Source organism: Ursus americanus, chromosome 21 (genome assembly GCF_024610735.1).
Source record: "Ursus americanus isolate L20-20 chromosome 21, mUrsAme1.1.p, whole genome shotgun sequence".
NCBI classification, from domain to species: domain Eukaryota; kingdom Metazoa; phylum Chordata; class Mammalia; order Carnivora; family Ursidae; genus Ursus; species Ursus americanus.
In genome coordinates, this window is record NC_142147.1 from 27382403 (window position 1) to 27409866 (window position 27464).

Below are 27464 nucleotides of genomic sequence, written 5' to 3' on the forward strand. Positions count from 1 at the left end.
GTAAAACAGCTCGAAGGGAGGATTCACTCAGTGGCAGGACTGTGGGACTCATGTCGAAAAGAAGACTACATGGTCTAGCCCATGCTCCAGGGTTGGTCCCCAGCTAGCACGCAGGAGTAGGTCAGGTGGGGGTTGTGCAGAGTCATCAGGAATCGAGAGTGCCAGACAAGCAATAGAGCCCCTGATCTTTGGGGAGCACCAGAGGAGCTGAGTTCAGTCATCAAATGCTAGAGAAGAGTGGGGAAGTGAAAGAGGAGGTCAAGTCAGTCCACATTGATCCATGGCTGGTACATAGTAAGTTTGGTGTCAGTATTTGCTAATAGTGTTGATGCAATAATATAAAGAAAATGAAAGGAAGAATGAAATTGACTTCATGTCAGTGATGAAAACAAAGAATGAAATAGACAGTCCTGGAAATTCTGGAGCATAGGGGCTGACATCTTCCCAATCCTTCCTCCCTTTCTAGATTATTGAGCCCAATATCACAGAAGGAGGTGAAATCATTGCCAGCATCCCAATTAAGTTTTCCGTGAATGCAGTGTACTCCAAATACAACATCAGCCCCTCCTCTGTCATCAACTTTGGGGCTTTGATCTGTGGCACTCGGAAAAGCACCACCTTCACCATAGAAAATCAAGGTGTTACTGACTTCAAGTTCGCCCTCTATAGGCTGACGGGGGAGAGCCCCATTCATCAAAAGAAAGCGTAAGCCAAGTCTTTACTTTTTTTTTAATATAATAATTTTTTTTTATTTTATTATGTTAGTCACCATACAGTACATCCCTGGTTTTGATGTAAAGTTCGATGATTCATTAGTTGCGTATAACAAGTCTTTACTTAACTCATGCCATTCCCTGGTTAATTAGTGCATTGTATTTTACAAAGAACTTTCATATATTTTATCTAAATGCACCCAATCACTTTTACGGGGTGAGGTCACTAAGGTGTAGAAATGGCTCGTCTAAGATTAGGCAAGAAGTCACCAGTAGATTTCAGTTCTGAACCCACATCTCTGCCCTCGGATATCATATGCTTTCTTACTGCTGTCAGACGTGGGTTAGATTTAAATGAACAAATGTAGTCTTCCGTGTGGGGTTGTGTCTCTTGTCCTGGTGCTTCCAGCATGTTACAGGACTCACAGTAAGTCACTGTCCTATTTATTGTCCTGTAGGATGTTGGGGGACTAGTATAACCACAAGCAAAGTCAAAAGAAATCAGAGCTGTGCTTCATGTGGGGGGTGGCAGAAGGTACCCCACAAATGTAGATGAGAGAAGCGGGCTGCCGCCTTCCGTAGTGGGCCTGCTTTGACCTTCTCTGCATGAAGACAATGTGTCACAACAGCTTGCTTAGTTGTCCCAACGGCAAAACTCTGTATTCTTCACAAGGCAACTCTTAATCAATTCACTAAAACAATTTACCTTTTTGAGTGCTTTTGGCTTTTGAGGGTCATATTCTTTTTTAACAAAATAAGGATGGTTTTACGAATTCCCAAGGCTCTTTGTCCTGACTGACTCCCTAATTAATTATTTAATTAATTTAAAATGACTTTCCAGTTAATTGTTTTAAATCAGACATAACTTGTTTGTAATTGTTTTGCATTTTTGTAGATATCCTCTTGCATTGTGGCTAAGTTTGAACCTATTAAGAAAATTTGGGTTAAGCTAACCAAAGTCTCTTTCGAAAGAGAAAAAAAAAAAAACCCTACCCTTTATTCCCAGTGGCTTTTATAATAAAGGTTGGTGAATGATTCTTGCTTAGTAATACTAATATTTGCTTCACACACACACACACAAAGATAGTCTCTTCTTTCCAAATTTAATTTCAACTTAATTTTTAAGCATTTATTTTATAATAATGTAATACTGTTTATAGATATTATGATGTATTTGTATTTGCTTATATTGTTTTTAATTTTAATTTGTTTTTCATCTTAGTGTGTACAAATTCATGCAAAATACCCAAAGGGGGTTGAACTTTAGTTGTTCTGGTCATTAAGCAAATGAATGCTCAACTGTAAAAAACTCTCAAAGTTTAAGATTGCACCTCAAATGCATTTGACATTGTGGGTTAACTGGTCTCTAGACAAACTAATTATTGGGTAAACTAGCTTCAAGTGAAGTAAACAGCTACCAGAACCTATGTTTGAACTACTGTTTAAACTCGGTTTAAAAACGCCATGACTATAAATGTGAAGAAAAGGGACAGAACTTAAGTTTATTTAACATTTCATTTTTAAAAGTAAGATCGGGTTAAAGATTTTTCTACAAGTGATTTTCTGTAAATAATTTTCATACACTGCTTTCCAGAGAACTGAAGTAAACACTTAAATAGTATTGTTTTCTTGCAGTAATTTTCAGTGTCCTTACGAATCATATTTAATAAGTCCAGTGACTACATAGTTTTCTTACAATTGTTAAATGGGGTTGGCTAATGGTAAATAAGCTGACTTTCCCAGATGCCCCCCTGGCTATCTCCCCCATTCCTGGGAGAAGAGACCATACAATTAGCAGACAGGTGGTATTTAATGTCACCCCCAACCTGAGGGTGTGCTCTTGCTTCTTTAATCAGAGTCAGCCATGTTAGGCATGCAAGATCCCGGGAAAGCGAGAGCTTCTACAAGGCTAGCACTTCCAAAGGAACCAAGTTCTCTGACGCTGTACAGAAAGAAGTAAACGTCACAAACCAGGTGAGCAGCCTTTTCCTTGTCAAAGGAACCCTGTAAGGCCACCTCCCTACGAGTTCCCTCCTGCCTAGTTCTTGCAACATATACCTCCCTAGGCTAGCAGGACTTGAACCTACTGTGGCAGGAATACTAATTCTGTTGAAATACCACTTTCATTTTCAGGCAAGGCATTGACTTTTAATTTGGATATCCTCTTTTGTTTTAAAACCTTCATTGGTTCTCATTGCCTTAAAATTAAGTTTCACCTCTTCATATATATTTTAATCAAGAATCATCTGTTTATAAGAAACAAAGCCCATTTGGACTGGGTTAAATAAAAGCAGATTTTAAGACTTCTGCTCTAGTAAGATGAAGTAGATATACCTTTCTTTATTCTGCCCAACTAAGGACAACTAAAAACCCTGCACATTGTGTGCAAAACAAAATTAGAAGACTAAAAGATAGAAAAAGATCAGACCAGCTAGGGTCCTTGGGACCCAATCAACATCATATTGGTGAGTTCTCTGAGTTTTCTTTTTGCTTCATATATCTAAAACTGGGTGCTAAAGGGGCCAGCAACACAGAAATATCAAGACACAGACCCAAAAAAGTCCCAACAAAAGCGTGCTCCCACTAGCCAAAGGACCTGGAAAAGAGCAGCCTAGCAAGTTAAAAAAAACTTTCAGATAAGGGGCGCCTGGGTGGCACAGCGGTTAAGCGTCTGCCTTCGGCTCAGGGCGTGATCCCAGTGTTGTGGGATCAAGCCCCATATCAGGCTCCTCCGCTATGAGCCTGCTTCTTCCTCTCCCACTCCCCCTGCTTGTGTTCCCTCTCTCGCTGGCTGTCTCTATCTCTGTCAAATAAATAAATAAAATCTTTAAAAAAAAAAACTTTCAGATAAGAACTATTCTATAATAGTTAAACACAACGAGAAAATCTGCAGCCCTTCCCAATCGCTGCTAGCAAAGACCATTGGGGAGTCTAGATTTATACCCTATCCATGCTGTCCTGAGGTGCCCCAACCTCCTGTTGTGTTCAGGAATGCCCAGTAGGGAGGTAGGGCTTTCATTATCCCCTACCACCTCCATCATTGTTGGTGAAGCTACCACATGGGAAGCCTTGACTTCCACCCCAACCCAATGGTAATGAGATGTCCCTCCCTCCTCCACAATAGACCTCCCTACCCTAAGGCATCAGCAGAAGAAGCAACAATGCACTCTACCCCTCCCGACCAGGGTGGTATCTGTCTAGGACTAGTGGGGACCAGGAACTGCCACCCCTGTCTAGCAGTTGTGAGAAGTCCAAGTGGGGAATCAGGACCACCACCCCACCTGGTGGTAATGAGGCGGTGCTCCCATGTCCGTTGCCAGAGTGGTGTCAGAGAAAGCCCACTCAAACAGAAGATTTAAATAAGATCCAGAGTCTCATAACAGACAAAATTCCCAGGTTTCAAATCAAAATCATGCATCATACCAAAAACCAGGAAGATCTCAGACTGGAAATAGACAGGCAATAGGTGCCAGCATTGATATAACTGTTAGAATTATCTGACAAAGTTCATAAAGCAGCCAACATAAAAATGCTTCAAAGAGCAATCCCAAACATGCTTGGAACAAACGAAAACATAGTTCTCAGCAAAGCAAGAGAAGATATAAAGAACCAAATGGAAATTTTAGAAGTGAAAAGATAACCAAAAGTTAACTCATTTGGTGAGTTCAACAAGAGAATGGAGGGGACAGAGGAAAGAATCCATGAACTTGAAGACAGAACAATAGAAATTCCTATCTCTCTTTCTTATTGTTCTCATAACAAATTACTTGAACGTAGTGGCTTAGGGCAATACAAATTTTTTAGCTTTCACTTCTGTAGGTTAGAAGCTTGACATAGGTCTCACTGGGCTAACATCAAGGTATTGGCAAAGCTGTATTCTTTTCTGGAGACTTTGAGAGAGAATCCATTTCCTTACCTTTTCCAGCTTCTAAAGAACATGTGTCTTTCTTGGTTCATGGTTTCCTTCCTCCATCCTCAAAACCAGCCACGATGGATCAATTTCTTCTCACATCACATAACTCCAGCCTCTTCCATAGTCACATCCCCCTCTAACTCTCTTAGGTCTGCTTCTTCCATATATAAGGATTCTTGTGATCATACTGGTCCCAGGATAATATAGGATAGTCTCCCCATCTCAAGGTTCTTAATCTAGTCATACCAACAAAGGTTTTTTTTTTCCATGTAAGGTAACATATTCACAGGTTCCAGGGATTAGGATGTGGACATCTTTGGGAAGCCATTATTCTATCCAATCGAAACAAGAGAGAAAATATACTCTGTTTTGAGTTCTATTGAAAAATCTGTTTGAGTCTAATTAATAGAAAAAATGAACAGACCTTGAAGGACCTGTGGAAAAAAATCTAATATCCCTATCATCAGAGTTCCAGAAAGAGATAAGAAATAAGATTGGGCTGGGGCACCTGGCTGGCTCAGTTGGTAGAGAGTGTTCTCATGTGACTCTTGATCTCCGGGTCATGAGTTTGAGCCCCATATTGGAGGTAGAGATTATAAAGAAAAGAAATAGGGTTGGGCTGAAAAGGTACTTAAAGTAATGATGACTGAAAGCTTCCCAAATTTAGTAAACCTGTAGATTCAAGAATTGGGGCAAATCCCAAATAGGACAAACCTAAATAAATCCACACGCACACACATCATAGTCAGACTTCTAAACACTAAAGACAGAAAATCTTAAAACCAGTGAAAGAAGAAAGACACCTTACATATAGGAAAGAAACTATTTGAATGACAGCAGATTTCTTTTCAAAAACCATAGGGGCCAGAAGAAAGTGGCTCAACATTTTGCAAGCACAGGAAGTAGATAACTGTGAAGCTTGAATCTTACATAGAGCAAAACTATGCCTCAGAAATAAATAGAAAATTAAAACATTCTCAAATGAAGGAAAATTAATTTGTTACTAGCAAGTCTTTCCTAAAAGACTGGCTAAAGGAAGTTCTCTGAACAGAAAGTAAATAATAAAAGAAGGAATTGTGGGGGCAGCTGGCTGGCTCAGTCGGTAGAGCATGTGTGACTCTTGATCTCAGGGTCATGAGTTCAAGCTCCACATTGGGGGTAGAGATTTCTTGAAAAAAATTCTTGGGTGCTCAGTCGGTTAAGCATCCAACTCTTGATTTTGTTTCAGGTATGATCCCAGGGTTGTGAGATGGAGCCCCATGTTGGGCTCCGCACTCAGTGGGGAGTCTGCTTGAGATTCTGGATTCTGCCTCTCCTTCTCTTTCTGCCCCTTCCCCTCACCCCTTCAGATAAATAAATAAATCTTTTTTTAAATCTTAAAAAGAAAAAAAGAAGGGAATTAGGAAACATCAAGAAGGAAGTAAAAACATGACAGGCAATTATGTGCGTAAATTCAATAGACTTCCCTCTCCTCTTGAGTTTTCTAAATAATGTTTATCAATTAAAGCAAACATTTTAACACTGTCTGATATGGTTCTGAATGGATATAGAGGAAATATTTTAGACACTCATTAAAGGCAGAGGGTGAATAAGCAATTGATCAACAACGTGGTAAACACTATAATTGAGGTGTGTGTGGAGGGAGAAGCTCCAGAAAGATGAAGGAATGAAGTTCTGCTGTTCCTGGTAACTGTTAAAAGTCATTGAAGGCTTCATAGAGGAGGAAGACTTGCTTATGTATTAGGATTATATTTAGCTACAAGTAACAGAAAATCCAACATTAGTGTTCTAAACTATTGGATATGGGGTTTTTTCTTTCTTTCTTGTTTTATTAATTTAGTGATTCATCAGTTGTATATAACACCCAGTGCTCATGATATCAAATGCCCTCCTTAATGTCCATCACCCAGTTATCCGCCCCCCAACCCACCTCCCCTCCAGCAACCCTCAGTTTGTTTTCTAGAGTTAAGTGTCTTTTATGGTTTGCCTAGGATATGTTTAAATAAGGTAGGCAGTTGCTTGTGTTAGCTTCGAAGCTCCTTGAACTCTGTGAGTCTCTTGAATTTTCCTCATGGTTCCAAGATGGCTGCTGCAGCTCCAACCACCACACATGCATTGAAGGCAAAAATAAGAGAAAGTAGGTGCTCTGCACTCTCTGGACATCAATAATTATTGATTGCATTTGGATTGAATTTTCTACATGTTGGTTTTTATGTCTTCTTAAGTATTTTCCTCTTCAACAGAAGCCTTCTATTTAATTAACATACAAAGTTTTCTACATGTTTCTCATTCCTTCTAATATACGTATGTTTGGGGTTGGGGGTTTTTTATTCACTTTTGCTTGTTTGTTTTGCCTTCTTCACCTACTGTATCTTCTTTGCTCTCAGTAAGGCAGCCTCTTTCTAGGACCCTACCTTTCAGTTCCAATGACCTTGTCTGCTCTCCCACCTTGGCAATTCACTCTCAAGGTCACACCCTGGATCTCACATCAAAGGAAACTGAGGTGCTTCTGAACTCTTGATTTCTAAGATTCCTTTTTCTGACCACCATTCCTTTCTCCCCACTTTTTGAGTCCACCCTTTCCAGCTGTTCTTTGCCTTCACTGTGACCTTGCTCCTTTGAGACAACATTCAACCATTTTCTTATCCAAACCCTCCCCTTCTCACCAATTTATATTCCCACCAACAGTGCACAATAATAATTTTGACATTAGCCATTCAAACAGGTGTGAGTTGGTATCTTGTTGTGATTTTGATTTGCATCTCCCTGATGATAGGCGATCAACATTGTTGATATGATTACATCAAGAACTTTGAGATGGGGAGATATTATCCTGGATTATCCTCAGCCCAATGTGATCAGAAGGATCTGGGAGTGGGAGGGGGAACAGGGAGATGTTGCTCAAAGGTTATAAATTTCCAGTTATAAGATGAATAAGTTCTGGGTATCTAATGTTTGCATGGTGACTCTAGTGAACAATACTGTATTATATACTTGAAAGTTGCTGAAAGAGTAGATTGTAAATGTTCTCATCACAAAAAAAAAATGGTGACTGTTTGAGCTGATGGATATTAACTAACCTTATTGTGGTAATCATTTTGTGGTATATACCAGTATCAAATCAGCACATTGTAGCCTTAAACTTATACAATGTCATATGTCAATTATATGTCAATGAAGCTGGGTGTGGGGGGGGAGAAGAAGAGGAAGGAAGCAGGAACCAGAGGAGTGCATGATAATATCCCATTTTTTGAGCACTAATTCTGTGCCTGATGCTATGTGAAGTACTTCACACACATTTTTTCCTTTGAAGCCTCCAGTGATTCAACGTAGGGGCTTTAGCCCCATTTCATGGATAAACTGAGACTCAGAGAAGTCACTTGTCCAAGGTCAAACAGTTAAAATACAGCAGGGGTGGGATTCAAACTCATGAGTATCTGACTCAGAAATCTACAGTGTTAACCAGAGCTCCGTCTGTGCCCCCTCTGCCAGCAGATTCCCGTATGGGTAAGAGTTGCGCAATGTGGAATATGTCTGTTTCCTTCAGCTCCCACTCAGTCGCAGTTGGTCAGAGGGAATGTGCATAGAAAGAAGCATTGAGGGAGCCCATCCCTGAAGACTCTCCAGGCCTTCCCTGTCTCCGGGAGAAAGCTGGGATTCAGAGAGAGCCTGTGGGGAGAGGCCCCAGGGGTCCCTCTCAACACCATCTCTCAACTCTGTCACCCCCTCTGCCTCCACCCCGCCCGCCCCTCTACCTTTCTTGTAGGCTCGCTTCACGCACGGCATTTTCACTGTGTACCCTGGGTTTGGCTCCATCCCTTCCGGAGGAATGCAGGTCATCACTGTCGACTGCGTGGCTGACCCCATGGGGAGGTGTGAGGAATTCATAGCAATCGATATATCTGACCGAGACCCAAGAGACCAGCCCGCTGGCATTCCTTACAGCTTACTGGCCGAAGCTTGTCTACCAGGTATTGGGCACTCAGATTGGACAGCACCCCCCTTAAAAGACCCTCCCCCTCCCATGGTGCAAATGTTTAGCAAATATGGCCACGTGCTTCCTTTGGGTCATTAGAACTTCCTCTAGTGTCTTCAGCCATATTTTTCCTTAAAGACTTACAAGGCATGTACACCTGAAAGATGTGCCGCTTTAAACTCCTAGTCTTCCTGAGTTTGGTAGAGGATTCTCAGACAAATAGTATTATCTGGGAATCGTGGTGTAATGGGATATGGCCAGGACCCAGGAACACTGAATCCGGCCATTCCCTATGGGCACCATATGCACAGAGAACAATGGTCAGTGACTGTGCGTGCTATAACTTTAAGCAAGATTCAGGTAAAGTGCAGAGAGAACTCCTCTTGCTTTTACTATAGGCACCCCACAGCATCGCACCAACATGGGCCAAATGCCCCCATCCTTCCTAAGCCCACCCCAGATCCCTGATCTAACCTTTCCTTACCACTGGGAGGAACATATGGCTGGGGTCTGACAACCAGCAAGAACAGTACAGAAAAGAAAGAGATGATAGAATCTGTGCCATCGCTCCTACCCCCTCATGTGAATTCCCCTACATCTCCTCTATGACTGTCCTCCGTCAGAATCCAAATCTTCACATTAGCAATTACAGAGAGCAGGAACTGGGCTATGAGGCCTCGTCTCTCATTCTCCCCAGCCTTTGTGACTGACAACAATGCCCTGATATTTGAGGAGCACCAGATTTGTAGCAGCGCCACTCTGCTCAACATCCTACAGACCATAGAGAGTGGGGGGCTCTTTGTGGAGGATGAGAACAAGTTCATCTTCTGCAACGTCCTGGTGGGCCATCAGGCCAAGGCTCGGTTCAAGATCAGCAATGCGGGAAAGATTGCCTGTGATGTGAACATCGTAGTTAAGCCCATCTCCAACAAGGTAAGCAGCCCTAAATGGCCCTAGCCCACTGTAGTTGGCATGCAGCCTTGGAAGGAGCTCTTGGAAACCCTGCTCTAGAGCTGCTAGACCTGAGTGGAGATTATCTGGTACTCAGGCCCTGCTGGAAGTCCCATGACGTCACTGGGCATTTTCCCAGTGGGTGCCTCCTCCACTGGGACATTTGTCCCGGTGGGTGCCTCCTCTGGGTTTTAAAGTGGTACACACCAATGAGCAACTCACTCATCCATCAAACACTCAGCTAAGCATATAATGAAGCACTGTGGGGCAAGCCAAAGATGAGTGCCATCTCAGGCAGGCTGCCTCATGTTGCCCATTTGTCTGGTAAGGAGGGTTTGGGGGATGTCAGATTATAAGGGCAAGGAGAAAGGATGAGCATTTATTGACCCCTGCTACATGCTAGGCACTGTGTTAAATTATTTACATGTATTGCCTCAGTTCATCCTCCCAGAAAGTTTGTATTATCAGACTCTGTATAATCTCCTCATGTTACAGTTAGGGAAATGAAGCCTCGGGATACAGGCTATGTTTAAAGCCAAGCTTCATCCACGTGCAGGTAAATAATAAGTGCCCATTTCAGGGCCTGTAGATTCAGAGCTCCCTTTCTCTCCAAGTCAGACCATAGTGAGGTCTTTTTTCCTCACAGTGGAACAGAAAATTCAGGATATCAAGAGAGAGGGCTCAGTCAATAGCCAATCAGATGCACTGCAAATACTGCCTAATCTCACCTCAGCTGCTTTCGTCCTCTGCCCAAAGGTGGAATTTTAGCCCAGGGGTCTTTGGGCACCAGAGCTGGCAATGTTCACATGGCTGATGGTGGCAAGGAGATCACTGGAGGGTGGCCTAGTCTAGAGCCTCGGGGAGAGAGAGAAAGAGAGAGAGAGAGAGAGAGAGAGAGAGAGTGTGTGTGTGTGTGTGTGTGTGTGTGTGTGTGTGTGTGTGTGTATTCCCAGGGGACTGGCACCACAGAAGGGTAGGGTTTCAAAGACTATCTCATCCCTTTTGTGACTTCTCTAGGGCCCTGGTGACATCCAGTCATTTCTCTCTGACCTTTTTCTGGACATGAAGGCTTTCTTCCTGTTCTGCACTAAAAACATGAAAAGATAACAAGCCTGATTTCTCAAAGATAGGTTTTTGCCAGGGGATTTGCAGACGTATATTTTCTTCCTCCCTAATTTGCAGACTGTCACTTGAAAAGAGCAAAGAAACCTTAATGCCCTCAACTTAAAAATAAAAGGGGATAGTCAGTCTTGAATCCCATGTGCCACCCTTAAAAATGAAAAAATCCTTTTGAGGCCTTGCTGGGGTCCCTACAGTCTTCCCAAAACACTGCCACAAGATGGGGACAGATAAAGTGCTATCATACGCTAATCCCTGCTCTCCCTCCCCAGCTTATTGCCCGAATCACCGACATTTTTGAAGTGGAACCTACTAAGATGTGTGTTGCCAGCCGCTCACATGCCTTTGTCACGGTGACCTTCACCCCGCAGACCATGCAGACCTACCAGTGCATCTTTGAGGCCACCTTGGATGGCTTGCCCAGGTACCAGCTCCCCAGCATGCCCCCTGCAGGATGAGGATGGAATGTCATTCCTGGCATGCCGGGCTGACAGGCCTCCATCTTCCTGTTCCCTGCAGCAACCTGACCAGGAACCGAAGCCTCGTGTTTGATATCGTCGGGGAAGGGAACCTCCCTCGGGTGACCATAGTGCGGCCGGTTCTCTGCAACCAATATGGAAACCCCTTGCTCCTCTTTAAGAGGCTTCTGCTCGGCCAGTCAGAGAAGCTGCCCCTCATCCTCAAGAACAGTGGCACCATCCCTGCCCAGGTACCGCGGGAGGTGAAGTACGGGATGGAAAGGGAGAAGAATGACTCAGAAGTAAGACTTCTGACCTTGAGGTCTCTGCCATCCCTGACCTATGGGGGCTTCTTTGACGTTCCTCATGCATTAACCTGTGTAAGCCACGGAACACGCAGAGCCGAGTCAGCCACAGTGTCTGCCCTTAAGGAGTGTAAGAAAGCAGATTACGGGGCGCCTGGGTGGCACAGCGGTTAAGCATCTGTCTTCGGCTCAGGGCGTGATCCCGGCGTTATGGGATCGAGCCCCACATCAGGCTCCTCCGCTATGAGCCTGCTTCTTCCTCTCCCACTTCCCCCTCTTGTGTTCCCTCTCTCGCTGGCTGTCTCTCTCTCTCTGTCAAATAAATAAATAAAATATAAAAAAAAGAAAAAAGAAAAAAAAGAAAGCAGATTACACGGCTCACCAATGGTTACTCTGTGAATCAGTGTGCAGGGATATTCCCTGCGCTGAGTGGGGAGGACTGTGGGTATTCTTGGCATCTTCTTTGTCCTTCCCTTTTTTCTGTAATGAACATTGCATTTTTAATAAGGAAGAAATAAAAGAAACCTCAGTAGGGGTGAGAGATGCCACATCTCAAGGGACTCTTGGTTCAGCAATTAAATTGTGTTTTTATTTTTTTTTTTCTGTTCACATCCTTATTTTACCAAAAAAAAAAAAGTGATAAATTGTGTAAGGGTTCTACAAAGAACTGTAGGACTTTTTAAAATGATCTACTCCCATCTAGGGGAATCAAGGAAAAGTTCACTCTAAAATGACATGGAAGCTGGGCATTGCAGGACAGCTGGGTTTCAGGAAGGGGGCATGGCAGTCAGTGCATCCCAGCTGGACAAAGAAAACTATTCAGACAAAGGCACAGAAGCAAAAAAAATGTGTCCAGTACAAAACAGGAAAGAGTAAGCACCCAGCTCTATGAGAGCACAGGGGATAGAAGAGCAGTGGGAGATAAAAATAGAAGGGTAGAGTAAGGACAACTCATGGGAGGCTTTGAATTCTTTCTATATTTTAAACCCTACAAGATGTTCTTACTATCTTGTTGGGGTGGGTTTTTTTATATAGATTTTTTTATTTATTTATAAATAAAGAGAGAAAGAGAGAAAGTGAGAGACAGAGCAGGAGCAGGGAGGGAAGGGCAGAGGCAGAGGGAGAAGCAGACTCCCTACTGACCAGGGAGCCTGATGTGGGGCTCGATCCCAAGACCCCGGGATCATGACCTGAACAGAAGGCAGACCCTTCACCGACTGAGCCACTCAGGTGCCCTTGTTGTTGGATTTTGTTTTTCATACAGTTAAAGCTCATTTCGATTTACCCATGTATTTATCATTTTTATTGCTCTTCACTCCTATTTATCCATCTTCCCATCTGAGATCCTTTGCCTACCCGCTGAAGACTATCCTGTACTATTTCCTCAACGCAGGTCTGCTGGCGGTGAATTCTCTCAGCTTGTATTTGAAAATTTCCACTTCTCCTTCATTTTTAATGTAATTTTTACTGGCTCTAGAACTCTCACTCACCAGCTTTTTTCTCACAGCAAACGAGAGCCTTCATTCCAGTGTGTTCCGGTTTCCACTGTTGCCCACTGTGTCTAAAATGTTTTGCTAAGGTCATCTTTTTCCTCTGGCTTTGTTTAACACTTTGTGTTCGTCTTCTGCGGTTTCGCTAAGATGTACCTGGGTATGGATTTCTTTTCATTTATCCGTCTTGGAATTCACTAGGCTTCTTGATTCTGCAACTGATGTCTTAAATCAGTTGTGGAAAATTCCAAACATGTCTTGAAATATTGCTCCTATTTCATTCTGTCTCATCTCTCCTTCTGGGAGGCCAGTTCAGTATCTGGAAGACCTTCCCCCTGTTCCCTGTATAGTCTCACCACCTCACTGCATTTTCCATCCGTTTTTCTCTGGGCTCCATTCTGCATAATTTCTTGGGACCTGTCTTCAGCTCATTAACTTTCTCTTTAGCCGTATCTAATTTGTTATTAAACCTTCCATTGAGTTCTTAAGTTACTGTATTTTTCAGTTCTAGACATTCTATTAGGCTGCTTTTCAAATACACATAATAAGTTTTGAAGATTTCTGGTTTTGTGCTGAAATTGTCAGACTTGGCTTTATTTCTTGAACATAGTAATCACAACCATTTTGCCATCTATACCTGGTCATTCCAAAATCTGGAGTCCTTTCTCCTCATGTGCCTAGTCATCTTTGATCCTGTGTTGAGTATTATATTTGAAAAATTATTTAGAAATAACAAGACTAAGGATGATATTCTTTTTCTTCAGAGACAATTTTCATTTGCTTCTGCCAAGTACGTTGGGACATTAAAAAGTCAAGATCACCTAAATCTAGTTTTAGGGCTTGGTATTTCCTAAATATGACTCAGAACAGGATTGCTCCCCTTGGGGGAGCTGGGTTATATCCAGCCTGTCTTTGGTCCTATCAGCAGGTCCTTTGGGGTCTCAGTGTACAGGAAAGAAAACACCCACCTTTCACAAGACTTTTGCCCTCTTAGCACCAAGAGGCCATCAAAAATATAACTGAGCCTCCCACCTATCTCTTCTAGACTGGCAAACACTTGAAGTCAAAAACAGCCCAGAAATGTAGGCTAGACTCTCTGGATTCCCATGCTCACTCTTCACTATCTACTTAGCTCTGTGATGCTTTAAAAAATGTGTTGCTCTTATTGTCGTTGTCCTATTTTTCTGTTTGTTTTGAGTCTACATTACCTAGTTTGTTTCCATTGTTACCTGTATTGCTTCCATTACTATAGCTTTATAAAATGTTCTAGCATCTAGTTTAGTAAATTCCTGCTTACCCATTCCCCACTTTTCTAATTTTTTTTAACATTGTTTACAAATCTATTCTCTTGGATGAACTTTAGACATAATTTTATAATGTTCCTCAAAGAAAAAAAATCCAGTTGGGAATCCTGTGAATTATTTGGGAAGAATTTCTACTTTTAGAGTATTTAGGCTCTCAGGAGCAACATTTAGAATTTCCATCCATTTACCCAGATCTTTTTTTATGTCAATTTTTTCATATAACTCCTCCATATAGTTTCTTACTAAGATTGTTTCTAAACATATAATTATTTTTATCTCAGAAGCTTCCTATGTAGTATCACTATTTCTTTCTTCTTTTTGCCTCATTTCTTATCTTGTTCAATCGTATTTATGATGGTGCCAGCACGACTAACTTCTAAAACCGTCTGCTGATTTCTCATACCCAAAATCAGATATATTGGCTTTAGATTTTCAATCAGCTGTGGTGGTCCAGAAAACATCCCTTTTCTCCACCTAAGGCAGAAGCCCAATCTGGTTTTCTTTTTAACTCGGCAGGCTGCTCAGTATGACACTATCAGGCAGCTGATGCATTAGTACCTAGGAGATACTTGTTTTTAGGAACTCATACTTATGTAAGCCTTTACAGAATGACGAGTATTCATTTCCATTATTAGTCTAGAGTATATTTTATAGCTGCCTCTGTCAATAGCAGAGACCTTAGCAAGCCCATTTTGACACTGCGTAGCTGGGTGATCTGGAAAGTCACCTCTACTCTCTGGACCTCCGGTTCCTTACTTGGATAATAAGGACTGAACTAAACTTTCACTTTCCTCTCCAGGTCTAATATTTATTTTATTTCCCTTTTAGTAAGAAATTCAAAAAAGTGAGCACTGGGCACGATAACTTTTTGGGTACTTCCCAAACAGCACCATATCTCAATCCAGACTCAAAACCCATGAGCTGCCTGTAAGCTTAACACTCGATCTTGCTTTCCTTCTGCCAGCTGCATGTTGATCTGAGGGACCAGCTAGGCGTCTTCTCACTGAAAGGGACCCCCACCACCTCCTACATCTACATCACAGAGGAGAACAAACCACATGCAAAAGGTAGGTAGGGGGAGTATAGCTTCTAGAGGGCGTTGGGTCCCAGGAGCTGTTTTATTAGGGAACTAATAAGGACCCGGCCAGAGTGGGATGCCCAGTCTCATCACCAGTGCCTCTGTAGGTAAGGCTCATTCCCACACTAAGGTTGCCCTCCCTTGAGCCAGGATCTTCTTGGTTACATCTTCCTTTTAAACTCGTTCAGATTTCATCTCTCTCTCTTTTTCTTCTCTTTGCAGCAAAGAAAGCTCACACGGCCTCCCTGGTTGTTCCTCCTGGGAACACAGCTGGATTCGATGTCGTTTTCCAATCCCAGAAGGTTGGGAGAATGACAGGCACCATCCACTTGTCAGTGATCGATAACCAGTATGAGGAGACAATCATCCACATGGTGGGAGAGAGTTACGAGGATGACATCACCTTGGGCAACATCCATGGGCTGGTGGTTTCCAGCAGCCCTGAGGCCCCAGAGATCTCTGAGATCTTCGAGGAAAATACTATGGAGGACTTGGTAGCAGGTGAGAGAAACGGAAGTGAGGTATTGACAACTCTTAGCTTGGGTCATTTTAAATAAGAGTGAAATTTAAGTAACAGCTCAGCCAGCTTCCTGGGAATTTGGGAAAGCGTCTGCTCCTCGTTACTGTATGCCCCGCCATTCATGGCTCAGACAATGCCCTCAATCACGCGTTCCCTCGAGGAACACTTCTTGATCATCGGCATGCCTGTACCAGGCACTATGCTGAGCCCTGGAGCTGCAAAGAGTAAGAGGAGTGTCTCTGCCTTGGGGAGCTTATAGGTTTAGCTAATTCCAGTTTAGCTAACAAGTGAAACTCAAAATTCAAATTCCAGATGAGCTAAGGGAGCACATGTCTCTCTAGTTTTGCCCATTTCTTTCAGCCGGCTTGTATCGGCATTGTCTGTCTCATGGGAGCCGTGTATCCTAGACGTCCCAAGAGAAACCATGGGCTTCTTTCATTAAAGAAGGCGTAGGTTTGTGCCACCTCTAGAACATCATTCTCTGTAGCCTCCCCACTCGGTGCAGTGTCTGAGGACCGACAGCGTCAGCAGCACCTGGGAGCTTGTCAGAAATGGGAATGGCGGAGCCCACCCCGGCGCCTCAGGCCTCCTGAAGCCGAGGGTGCATTGTAGCAAGATCCTGAGTGACTCGTGTGTATATTAAAGCTTAAGACGTGCTCCTCTGTGGTCCATCATGCACTGCAGCTTCCTTTGGGTGACTATATTCTTTGTGGTAGAAGAAAGTTTATTTCATCATTATCATCAGAAAGTACTTGTTAAGCACCCTAACTGTGTAGCTAATTGGTATGACATGAGTTATAAACACATTCTCATCATTTTTCTAGGAGCCTTATTATATATGCTAGAATGTAGCATCGGACAGTCTACACAGCTTAAAATCAACACTCCTCATATATACGGTGTTTCACCCCTCGTTGTGGCTACCGGGTGACATCTTTCTTGTCAGGGGTCAAGCAGGAGCCAGCAGTGAACCCTAGTCCAGAAATCAGATTTCATACTTATAATAGGGTTACCAGGTTTAGAAAATCAAAATACAGGAGTCCCTGTTAAATTTGAATTTCAGATAAAAAACGAAGAGTTTTTTTTTATTATTTGTGTGTCCCAAAGTATTGTATGGGACATACTGATACTAAAAATTTCTCATCATCTATCTATGGTTCAGGTTTAAAAAGGACTTTTGTATTTTATCTTATTTTAACCCTTAATAGTATTGTTTCAGCAAACAAATGGAGTTGGGGACCTATATTTTCCCTTGGAGGTGAGGGCCAAGGTGGACCATGGATGGATGGGTGGTTGGACAGACGGACAAATGAACAGATAGATTTCCCAAGGAGGGAAAGCTTAAGCTAAGGGACTCTAAATTTTTCCGAAAGAATCATCGGGGGAGGGAGGGATGCATGAGGGTAGGGCTGCATGTCTTTCAGGTGCTGCCTCCTCAGGGAAGTGAGCCCTAGGAGGAGGCCAGAGAGGACTCACAGGCCTTCTGCTTCTGTCCATAGCTGCGCTGGTGGACCACATCCAGTTCGGGGACTGCCACATTGGAAACAGCTATAGTGTGAGCTTCACAATCACTAATCACAGCCAAGTGAACGTGATACGGTTTGAATGGCCCCTTTTAGCTACAGTTTCCTTTTCCCCACAGGTAAGTGAAAGCCATTCACTGTTTTCTGGACTTCCTTAGGTATAAGCCAACCCCAATTTGATTGTCTGTCTGTTCCCATGAATACATGGGATGGGATGGATGGCTCTTAAGCTGGGAAACAGCCCAGGAACCATCCCTCACTCAGACCAGGCACCAGAGGACACAGTTCACGTCTCCTCTGGTCTAAGAACACAGAGTGAGGTCTGCCGAGATGGTTGCTAGGCTGATGTTGAGGAATTCCATGGAAGCCTGTGTGGGTGAAAACAGGTCCAAGTCTTCCCATCCCAGAGTGTAGACCTATGTCCCCCAAAGTGTATGTTCTTTAGAGCATTAGTCCTGCAAAAGTGGTTCACTAAAAGCTAAAATGGGCGTAGTGGGTTCTGTGGACAACTGAGATTTAGCAAGTTCGCAAATTACATCTTTCTCTTAAAGGTGCCCAGTGCCATTCAGCATACTAAATCCAAGTTTACTTTGTTTTACCTGGAATTTTCTGGCCCCTTCTTTTAGCATCTCACAGCACACATTTTATGAATTGCTGACCAAAGCTCGATGTCGCACAAGGCCTAAGACAATGCAGTAGCAGATCTAGCCTGTGGCTAGTTGTTGTTTTTCATAGACAGTTCTCTGTCGAGTTCCCAGGACAATGGATATACCCAGATGTATCCACTGCCTCCTGGTCTGTTTCAGTCACCAAGTCTGTTCAAGCATAGAATTCTAGAAGGAGAGTTGGGGACCCTACTTTGTCACCTTTATTTTTTTGTTTTTTTAAGTAAGCTCCATGCCCAGCATGGAGCCCAACATGGGGCTTGAACTCACGACCCTGAGATCAAGACCTGAGCTGAGGTCAAGAGTTGGACATTTAACTGACTGAGCCATGTAGGCGCCCCCTTTGTCACTTTTAAATCTCCGAGTGCTCACAGGAAGTTTTGCTTCCTGGGGGGTATATAAAGTGTCAGTCAAAGCGGCCGAGAAAAGCTTCGGATAGTCCATTTAGTGCACCCACGTGCACACACACTCATGCATTATTACCCCCCACCCCACCACACACACATATTTGTGGCCTTGGGAAATACTAAGCTTTCTTCTCCCTTCAGTTTCCAGCAGAGGGAGAGTTTTTATTTCTGTCAGAAACATGATAGGACTGGGGCACCTGGGTGGCTCAGTCAGTAAAGCGTTTGCCTTTTGGCTCAGGTCATGATCCCAGAGTCCTGGAATCGAGTCCTCCATCAGGCTCCCTGCTTCTCCCTCTCCCTCTGCTACTCCCCCTGCTTGTGCGCTCTGTCTCTCTCAAATAAATAAATAAAATCTTTAAAAAAAAAAAAAAGAAACATGAGAGGACTAATATATATATATGTGTGTGTGTGTGTGTGTGTGTGTGTGTTTATATGCTAAACCATAAGTGATTTTATGCTATAGACCAAATTAGATTACCCATTTATCTGATATATTTCAGTAAATCTCAGCCTTTCTGACCTCAGAACTCCTTTACCCTATTAAACATTATTGAGGAACCCCAAAAAGCTTTTGTTTATGTGAGTTATGTCTATTGAAAATTACCATATTGGAAATTAAAACTGAGAATATCTGAAAACATGTATTTATTCATTTTTAAATAACAAACCCATTAATGTTAGTATAAATACTACATTTTTATGAAAATGGCTGTGTTTTCCAAAATAAAAAAAATTTAGTAAGAAGAGTGGCATTATTTCACAGTTTTACAAATCTCTTTAATATCTGGCTCAATAGAAGTAGCTAGATTCTCCTATTTGCTTCTCCATTTGATCTGCTGCAATATCGTATGTCATGTAACCTCTAGAAAGTTCCATTGTATACTCATGAGAAAATGAGAGTGAGAAAGTCAACTAACATCTTAATATTCTGATGAAAGTAGTTTTGACTTCGTGAACTCTTGAAAAGGTCTTAGGGGTCCCAAGGGTCACCTGATCACACTCTGAGAACTGCTAATGTACTGTGTGCATCTGTCCCTGATTCATAAAGGTCATATTGATGAAGAAGAAGATAGGTAAGAGTGTGGTACCTGGAGCCATACTGTCTGGGGCTGAATCTAGCTCTTCCAGTATTCATGGGAGGACCATGAACAAGTTACAAGTTTCTTTGCCTATAAAATAGGGATAATGGCTGCACATCTCATTGGGTTGTTGTGGGGATTAGCAGAATTGTGTAAAGGTTTAGAATAGTGCCCTAGGCAAGTAACAGTTTGATAAATATTAGCTGCTTTTGTTTTTAGGCTTGTATTTCTATCCAAGAACCTCTTGTGCATATTTAAGACAGTCTACATAGGCAGGTTTGAATGATATATTTTTTGCCAAGAATTTTGGCTCTACCTCTTCTCTAGAATGCCACCATCAGGTAGCAAAAGTCCTCAAGCTCGGATTCCCAAAAAACACTAATACCAAGCTCTTCCCCAGATTGGCCACCTCCACCCCGGGTGTGCCAAGGACGTAGTGGTGGCCATGAAGTCGGACGTGCCCATCAATCTGAAGAAGATGGGAGTCAAGTGCAAGCTGTCCAGGATCACGTTTCAGCTCCCTGCAGACCAGGTGCCTGACTGGGATGACCGCATGCGCACAGTCAAGTGGGTGGATGTGCTCAGAAACCCACCCGGGACTTTGACTACAAAACGAAAGGTGAGTGAGGACATCAGGCGTGGATCTGACCAGGCCTGCCATGGCTGGGGGGCTGCTGCTCTCCACTTCAGTGTCTCATCATTGCCTTCCTTCACCAACCAAAAAAAAAAAAAAAAAGTTTCCCATTCTACTTGACCTTGATTTCAGAAGTGACAAACTGAACTTGCAAGCATGCCAACCTACACATCTTGATCTGTCCGGCTTTAGTTTCAGTCTGGATGCCTCATGCAGCAAGGTCTCCCACCTCCTTCAACGGCACCGTGGCTAGCCTTTCAGTTAGTTCCTCTCTCCCTTGGGTGTCCAGAATTAGATTAATTAGAATCTTGGGTTCATGACAGAATCTCACTTGTGGTCCAAGCATGCCCCTCTTTTAATTAGTCCTTGGTTGGTTTCTTTTAAATAGTAGAATAAACAGAGAGGAACCTACACCAACCTAGGAAGTAGAACATAGATTACCTGTGTGCTTCCCAGCCACTCCATCCCCCTGCCTCTCTTCTTAGACGTAATCACCATCCTGAATCTCATTTACTTATTCCCTTGATTTTTGGTTTTTTCTTTCTTTTTCAACCTATGCATCCTAAAAGGAATACCGTTTAGTTGTAGTTTTTAACTTTAGTTTTGAAAAAAGGTTAGATTGCCTGTGATCCATATTGTTGTATATGGCTGTAGTACACCCATCTCACCGCTATATAAAATTCCATTATTATTTATCATTCAGTCTTCTTTTGAAAATTATTTGTGGTTTTGCTATCATGCACAGTGTTTCCGTCAATAGTATTGTTCGTGTCAAATGGTGTTCACTTGCAAAATCTTATATTCCTAGAAGTGGAATTGCCAAGTCATAGGATATGTGAATTTCAGCTTTCCAAGGTAATGCCCAAATGTTTTCCAAAATGGCTGTACCAATATACACTCCTACTGCAAAGGGATCTTACTGATCCACATTTTCTCCACAACTTGGCATTGCCAGACCTCTTGATTTTTATCATTTAAGTGAACGGGAAATTGTCTCATTTTGGGGCTACTTTGCATTTCCTTAACCACTGATAAAGTTTAATATGTCTTCGTGTGATTTTTGGCCATGCCATGTAGTTATCTCTTACATAAATGCCTTTTGCCTATTTTCAATTTTGATGTTTGTCTTTTGTATGAGTTATTTTATTTTTGGTAAACTGTGCTATTCCTTCCTGTTATTTGTCTGCAAATGTCTTCACCAAACTTAAAGATTATCTTTTCACTTTCTTTGATGTATCTTTTGATGAACAAAAAATATTCTTAATTTTAGTATAGTCATATTTATTAATTTCATCTTCTAGATTTATTATTTTTTGTGTCTTATTTTTAAAACCCTTCCCTACCAGGAAAGGAAAAATATCCTTTTTTTTTTTTCTTTAAAGTTTAAGAACTTTGCTGTTTAGGGTCACTTGGGTGGCTCAGTCGGTTAAGCAGCTGCCTTCGGCTCAGGTCATGATCCCAGAGTCCAGAGATCAAGCCCCACATCAGGCTCCCTGCCCAGTGAGGAGTCTGCTTCTCCCTCTGCCCCTTCTCCCATCTTGTGCTCTCTCTTTCTCTCTCTCTCAAATAAATAAATGAAATTTTTTTAAAAAATAGAACTTCGCTGTTTATATTTAAGCCCTTGGCCCACCTGGATTTTATGTATGGTGTGAGGCAAGGATCCAATTTCATAATTTTCCATCTAGATAACTAACCTGGCCAAATCCCTTTTTTGTTTAGCCCTCGGTTTCCTAGTGATCTGCCATGACTCCCTGGTCATCTAAACTTCATATGTACCTGGATATTTCTTGTCTCAGTATTCTACTTCATTGTCAATTTGTCCATCCCTATGCCATTTTTACCCTGTCTTAATTTCTATAGCTTCATAATCAACCTTGATATCTGGAAGGGAAATCCCTTTTCCATACTGTTTTTTTCTTAAGTGTTTTAGTTATTCTTGGTCCTTTATTTTTCCATCTGATTTTGGAAGCCACTAACCAAGTACTGTGGAAACCCTAATGGAAACTTGATTGGAATTGGATTCCATCCATAAGTCAGTTTAGGAAGAATTAACAATGTTATAATATTAATTTGTCCTTCCTATTAACAAATTGTATCTCTTTATTTAGGTCTTAAGATTTTTTTTACCGCTGTTCAGGTTCTTTAATAGTATTAAGACTCTTCAGGCTTTTGATTTGTTCTTGAGTCAATTTTATTAAATTATTTTTCTAGGAATTTGCCCTTTGACTAAGTTTTCATATGTATTTTCATAAAACTATTTATAACATTTTCTTATAATCTGTTTAAATCTGTAGGCTTGGTGGTGATGTCCACCTTTTCGTTTTTGATATCGGTTATTTGTTTTTACTCATTTTTTTCTTGATCAATCTCCTCGAAGACTTTTTAAGTCATTCCAAATAAAAAACTTTTGGCTTCACTGGTCTTCTCTGTTTTTTATTTATTTTAGATTTCATTATTATCTGTCCCTATTTTTATGATTTCCTTTCTTCTGCCTTCTTCTGAGTCCATCTAACCAAAAAACTCATGTCTCTGCAATCCTACTGCTGTCAGTAATTTGTTTCCTGCCCCATTTAGGAGTCGTTTTAGGTTTGCCTGAATCATTTATTCTGGAGCTTGAGCTTGTGCATTGGTGCTAATTTGCACGGGTAGAATATAGTACTGTGCTCCCCGTCCCCCCCCCCCAGCCCTTTATTCCTGTGAATCAACTGGCTCCACCTTTGTTACAGGTGATAGAGACAGACCCTGAGCCCGCCCACTCTGTAGTAGAAGAGAACTATCGAGAACTGCATCTTCAGATCAGTGCCAATGTGAATTTCGCTTCGTATAGATGCCAAACAAGCAACGTGCACTTTAAAGAAACGCTGGTTTACCAGACCCGAGTGTTTGAGTGAGTCTTCAAGAGCCCCCCATCCTCACAGAGAAGCTCTTGCAGTTCAGCATTTGCCCACCCCACCACACATTTATTCAGTGTCTACGACAGCACATCCCAGGCATCCGAGCCGCGTGGCACACACCAGAGTAACTCTGCAGGTGCAGTGAAACCTTCAGACCCACAAAGCTGTTGATGTTCACACTTGAAATCAAGATATAGGCCAGGAAACAGTCCACTAGCAGGGGTTGGGGGGGCATCCAGCTGTCAGCTTCAGTGGGGACCGTCCTGGCAGCAGCAGTCCACACCACCACCCAGGAACAGTTCTTTTCTCCCTGAGCCCACGTCACAGCTCAGACAATATCCACACTGATGGCAATGTCTCCATAGCAGCTTAGAAGCCCCACAACCTACAGAAGGCAACACTCCTTATAACCATTCCATAGGTACAGCTTCTAGGATCCCTATAGGGGACATGCCCAGTTACAAGAGTCACTACACTCAGAGAACCCCAAAGCTATGGCTTCCCTCCGGGAATCATAAATCCCCCCAGACCAGATGCAATTTACCAATCAGGGGTCATTTTTACTATAAACAACGTTGCCTCATAATACAACTGATACTTCTCCTTTATCAGGTTTCCAGGGAAACAGAGCTAGAAAGTGCATTCAAAGTCAAGATTGTCCTTAGAAGGAAAAAGAGTCATGTGAACTCAGGGGAATACAGGATGTTGTGGGTCCCCCTCTTAAGAAGCTCATGGTGGGTGGTGGGGGGATGGGTGAAAATAGGTGAATTGGTGGTTGCAGTGGGGTGGCCTGTGTGTGCTGTGAAATACCTGATGCAGACCAAGATGTGGGCAGAATCAGGAAGCAGACAGCGTATCTGGAAGACATCCCAGACGAGGAGGTGCCCCCGCTGAATTGTGGAGAATGAATAAGAGGTAGCCAGGTGAAGTGAGTGAGAAAAAAAGGGCCTTCTAAGCAGAGAGAGCAGCATATCCAAAGACAGAGAAAGACTATTCTTTGAGAATTACAGGCACAAAAATGTAAACCACTGACATTTCACCATGGTAAGAATTAGTAATTAACTTGTTCAACTCATTTTGCATTTGTTACACTTTACATGTTCTCTCAAATTATTATAGAACCAAAAGAGATAAAGCAGGAAGTGGGACCTTCTGCTGATGCCTATTTCATCGAAAGCAGGGGGTTGGCAAACTGTGGCCAACGGACCAAATCCAGCCTATTGTTATAAATTAAGTTTCTTTTGGCCACAGCCATGCCCATCTGTTTATGTGTTGTCTGTGGCTGCTTTTGCACTGCAACAGTGGAGTGAGTAGTTGCTACAAAGACCTATGGTACACAGAGCCAAAAAAAGTGCTGTCTTGCCCTTTGTGAAAAAAAGTTGCCAATCCCAAACTAAACCAAGAACTTTTTTTTATCAAAAGTATTCTGTACCACCAAGATTTTTCCACTTTTTAAAAATTTTCTTTAGGATAATGACCAGCACTCATACTTTCACACAATAAACACAAGCCCCTGAGGTCAAAGCACTTGACTTTGAGCGTACCTGCATGGTCTACCTGGACTGGATAATGAAAACCTAATCCTTACACCCTACCACACCCCACCCCCAAACTCTCAACTCCTACCTCTTCCCTAAAATAGGAATAGCACTTGTGCTTCTTTTTCTAACACAATAATTTTCTTGTGTCAAGGCCTCATCCTTCTGCTGTGACTGTGATCAAGTTTAAAAGTGATTCCAGAAAAAGCTTCTATCTCCTATGCTTGTCTTAGATGCAGGGAAACTTGAGGCAAGAAAAGGCTTCACTAATTCAGAATTTGAGACAAGTCTTAGCCAGTAAAGCAATCTCAGGCAGGGGTCAAACAGCCTCTGATCACAGGGACATTATTTCTGGGGGGAGATAATTCAGGAAGGGAGGGACCGTGAAATTTGCACCTCAAGAAGGTACTGTCACAGGAAACACATTTGATTCCTCTCTCATGGAAATGTTTCAGGATTACAGCGATGCATGCTGAGACCTCATTGCATAGGGTACTGGTGGTGTGCCAGATGATTTTCAGTGCTAAACATTTGGATATTTTTACATTTAATAGCTATGTGTATATTTTACGTGTTTTAGAAGAAAATATAACTAGCGGAGCAAATGCATGGTGTCTGATAAATGCTTAAAACTTGCCTTTTGAAAAAGTGTTTAAGAAACACAGTGATGACTTAAAGAAAAAGTGAAATAAAAGTATAGATGATGTACAGACAGGGAAAAAAAATCAGTGACATCACATTTCTCAAATCCATTCTCTGATCTCTCTGCAGGTTTGAACTGATTAATTCAGGAAATGTGCAGCTGGAATTCAACTGGGTCTCAGAAGAGACTGCAAAAGCTGTCAGTTTTGCAATGCCAGATAACCAAGGTAAACACAATGACAGGCAAAACCCAGGCTTGAACTGAATCCCCAATTAGGAGAGCACTGCTCCAGTGCCCCCCTCAGTAGCCAAGGAGAAGCAGAACAAATGCCTCATGGTGTCTGCAGAGCCAAATGGGCCTGAGAAACTCAAGAGCTGACCTCTGTCCTGCTGGAGCCTGGACCCTGGCCGTCCACTAGAACAGGACCCTGGCCGTCCACTAGAACAGCACCCTGGCCACAGAGCCCTAGGAATCTTTTTCAGGTCTTAGCCTCTGGAGAGATTACACCCTTGCAGAAACTAGGAACAGTTTCCCCAAGAAAATATACTCGCATACCCAATCAGATACATACAAAGCAGTTGGAAAAGGGCTCAACACTTGGTGGACAAACGCTCATTACTGTTGTTGCAGTTTTGGAAATTCACAGACCTTTTGAGTGGGCCCTTATCCATGGGCCCCCAGATTGTGAACCCCTATTTTAAAACAATGATTTCTCCAAAAATTATGCTCACAGCCCATTATTCTTTTTTTTAAATAATTTTTATTTTGTTATATTTTTCACCATACAGTACATCCCAAGTTTTTGATGCAATGTTCCATGATTCATTACTTGCGTATAACACCCAGTGCACCATGTAATACGTGCCCTCCTTAATACCCATCACCGGCCTATCCCATTCCCCCCATCCCCCTCCCCTCTGAAGCCCTCAGTTTGTTTCCCAGAGTCCACAGTCGCTCATGATTCATTCCCCTTTCTGTTTACCCCCCTTCATTCTTCCCTTCCTTCTCCTACCGATCTTCCTATTTCTTATATTCCATAAATGAGTGAAACCATATGATAATTGTCTTTCTTTGCTTGACTTATTTCACTTAGCATAATCTCCTCCAGTCCTGTCCATGTTGCTGCAAATGTTGTGTAATCGTTCTTTCTGATGGCTGAGTAATATTCCATTGTATATATGGACCACATCTTCTTAATCCAGTCAACTGCTGAAGGGCATCTCAGGTCCTTCCACAATTTAGCTATTGTGAACAATGCTGCTATGAACATTGGGGTGCATATGGCCCTTCTCTTCACTATGTTTGTATCTTTGGGGTAAATACCCAGTAGTGCAATTGCTGGATCATAGGGTAGCTCAATTTTTAACTTCTTAAGGGACCTCCACACTGTTTTCCAGAGTGGCTGTACCAACTTGCATTCCCACCAACTTGCATACACCAACAGCGTAAGAGGGATCCTCTTTCTCCACATCCTCTCCAACATTTGTTGTTTCTTGCCTTGTCCATTTTGCCATTCTAACTGGTGTAAGGTGGTATCTCGAGGTGGTTTTGATTTGAATTTCCCCGATGGCTAATGATTTTGAACATTTTTTCATGTGTCTGTTAGCCATTTGTATGTCTTCATTGGAAAAGTGTCTGTTCATATCTTCTGCCCATTTTTTGATTTGATTATTTGTTTCACATGTATTGAGTTTGAGAAGTTCTTTGTAGATCTTGGATACTAGTCTTTTATCTGTAGTGTCATTTGCAAATATCTTCTCCCATTCCGTGGGCTGCCTCTTAGTTTTTTTGACTGTTTCCTTGGCTGTGCAAAAGCTTTTTATCTTGATGTAGTCCCACAAGTTCATTTTTTCTTTTGTTTCTCTTGCCTTTGGAGATGTGTCATAAAAAAAGTTGCTGTGGCCGATGTCAAACAGGTTGCAGCCTATGTTCTTCTCTAGGATTTTGATGGATTCCTGTCTCACATCAAGGTCTTTCATCCATTTGGAGTTTATCTTTGTGTATGGTGTGAGAGATTGGTCAAGTTTCATTCTTTTGCATGTAGCTGTCCAATTTTCCCAGCACCATTTATTGAAGAGACTGTCTTTTTTCCACTGGTTGTTTTTTCCTGCTTTGTCAAAGATTAGTTGCCCAAAAAGCCGAGGGCCATTTCTGGGTTCTCTATTCTGTTCCATTGGTCTATGTGCCTGTTTTTGTGCCAGTACCATGCTGTCTTTGTGATCACAGCTTTATAGTATAGCTTGACATCCGGCAA

General features: G+C 42.3%; 1 protein-coding gene across 1 annotated transcript in view; it reads left to right on the forward strand.

Moving 5' to 3' along the window:
* HYDIN (HYDIN axonemal central pair apparatus protein) overlaps positions 1 to 27464 on the forward strand; it is a 376490-nt gene that overhangs the window by 303256 nt on the left and 45770 nt on the right. The window contains exons 58-69 of the mRNA XM_087870593.1: positions 467 to 705; positions 2570 to 2687; positions 8393 to 8597; positions 9300 to 9535; positions 10945 to 11096; positions 11192 to 11381; positions 15194 to 15296; positions 15530 to 15808; positions 17327 to 17469; positions 19902 to 20120; positions 22862 to 23022; positions 25339 to 25436. Coding sequence (XP_087726719.1) covers positions 467 to 705; positions 2570 to 2687; positions 8393 to 8597; positions 9300 to 9535; positions 10945 to 11096; positions 11192 to 11381; positions 15194 to 15296; positions 15530 to 15808; positions 17327 to 17469; positions 19902 to 20120; positions 22862 to 23022; positions 25339 to 25436 — 2143 coding nt within the window. The remainder of the gene's footprint in view (positions 1 to 466; positions 706 to 2569; positions 2688 to 8392; positions 8598 to 9299; positions 9536 to 10944; positions 11097 to 11191; positions 11382 to 15193; positions 15297 to 15529; positions 15809 to 17326; positions 17470 to 19901; positions 20121 to 22861; positions 23023 to 25338; positions 25437 to 27464) is intronic.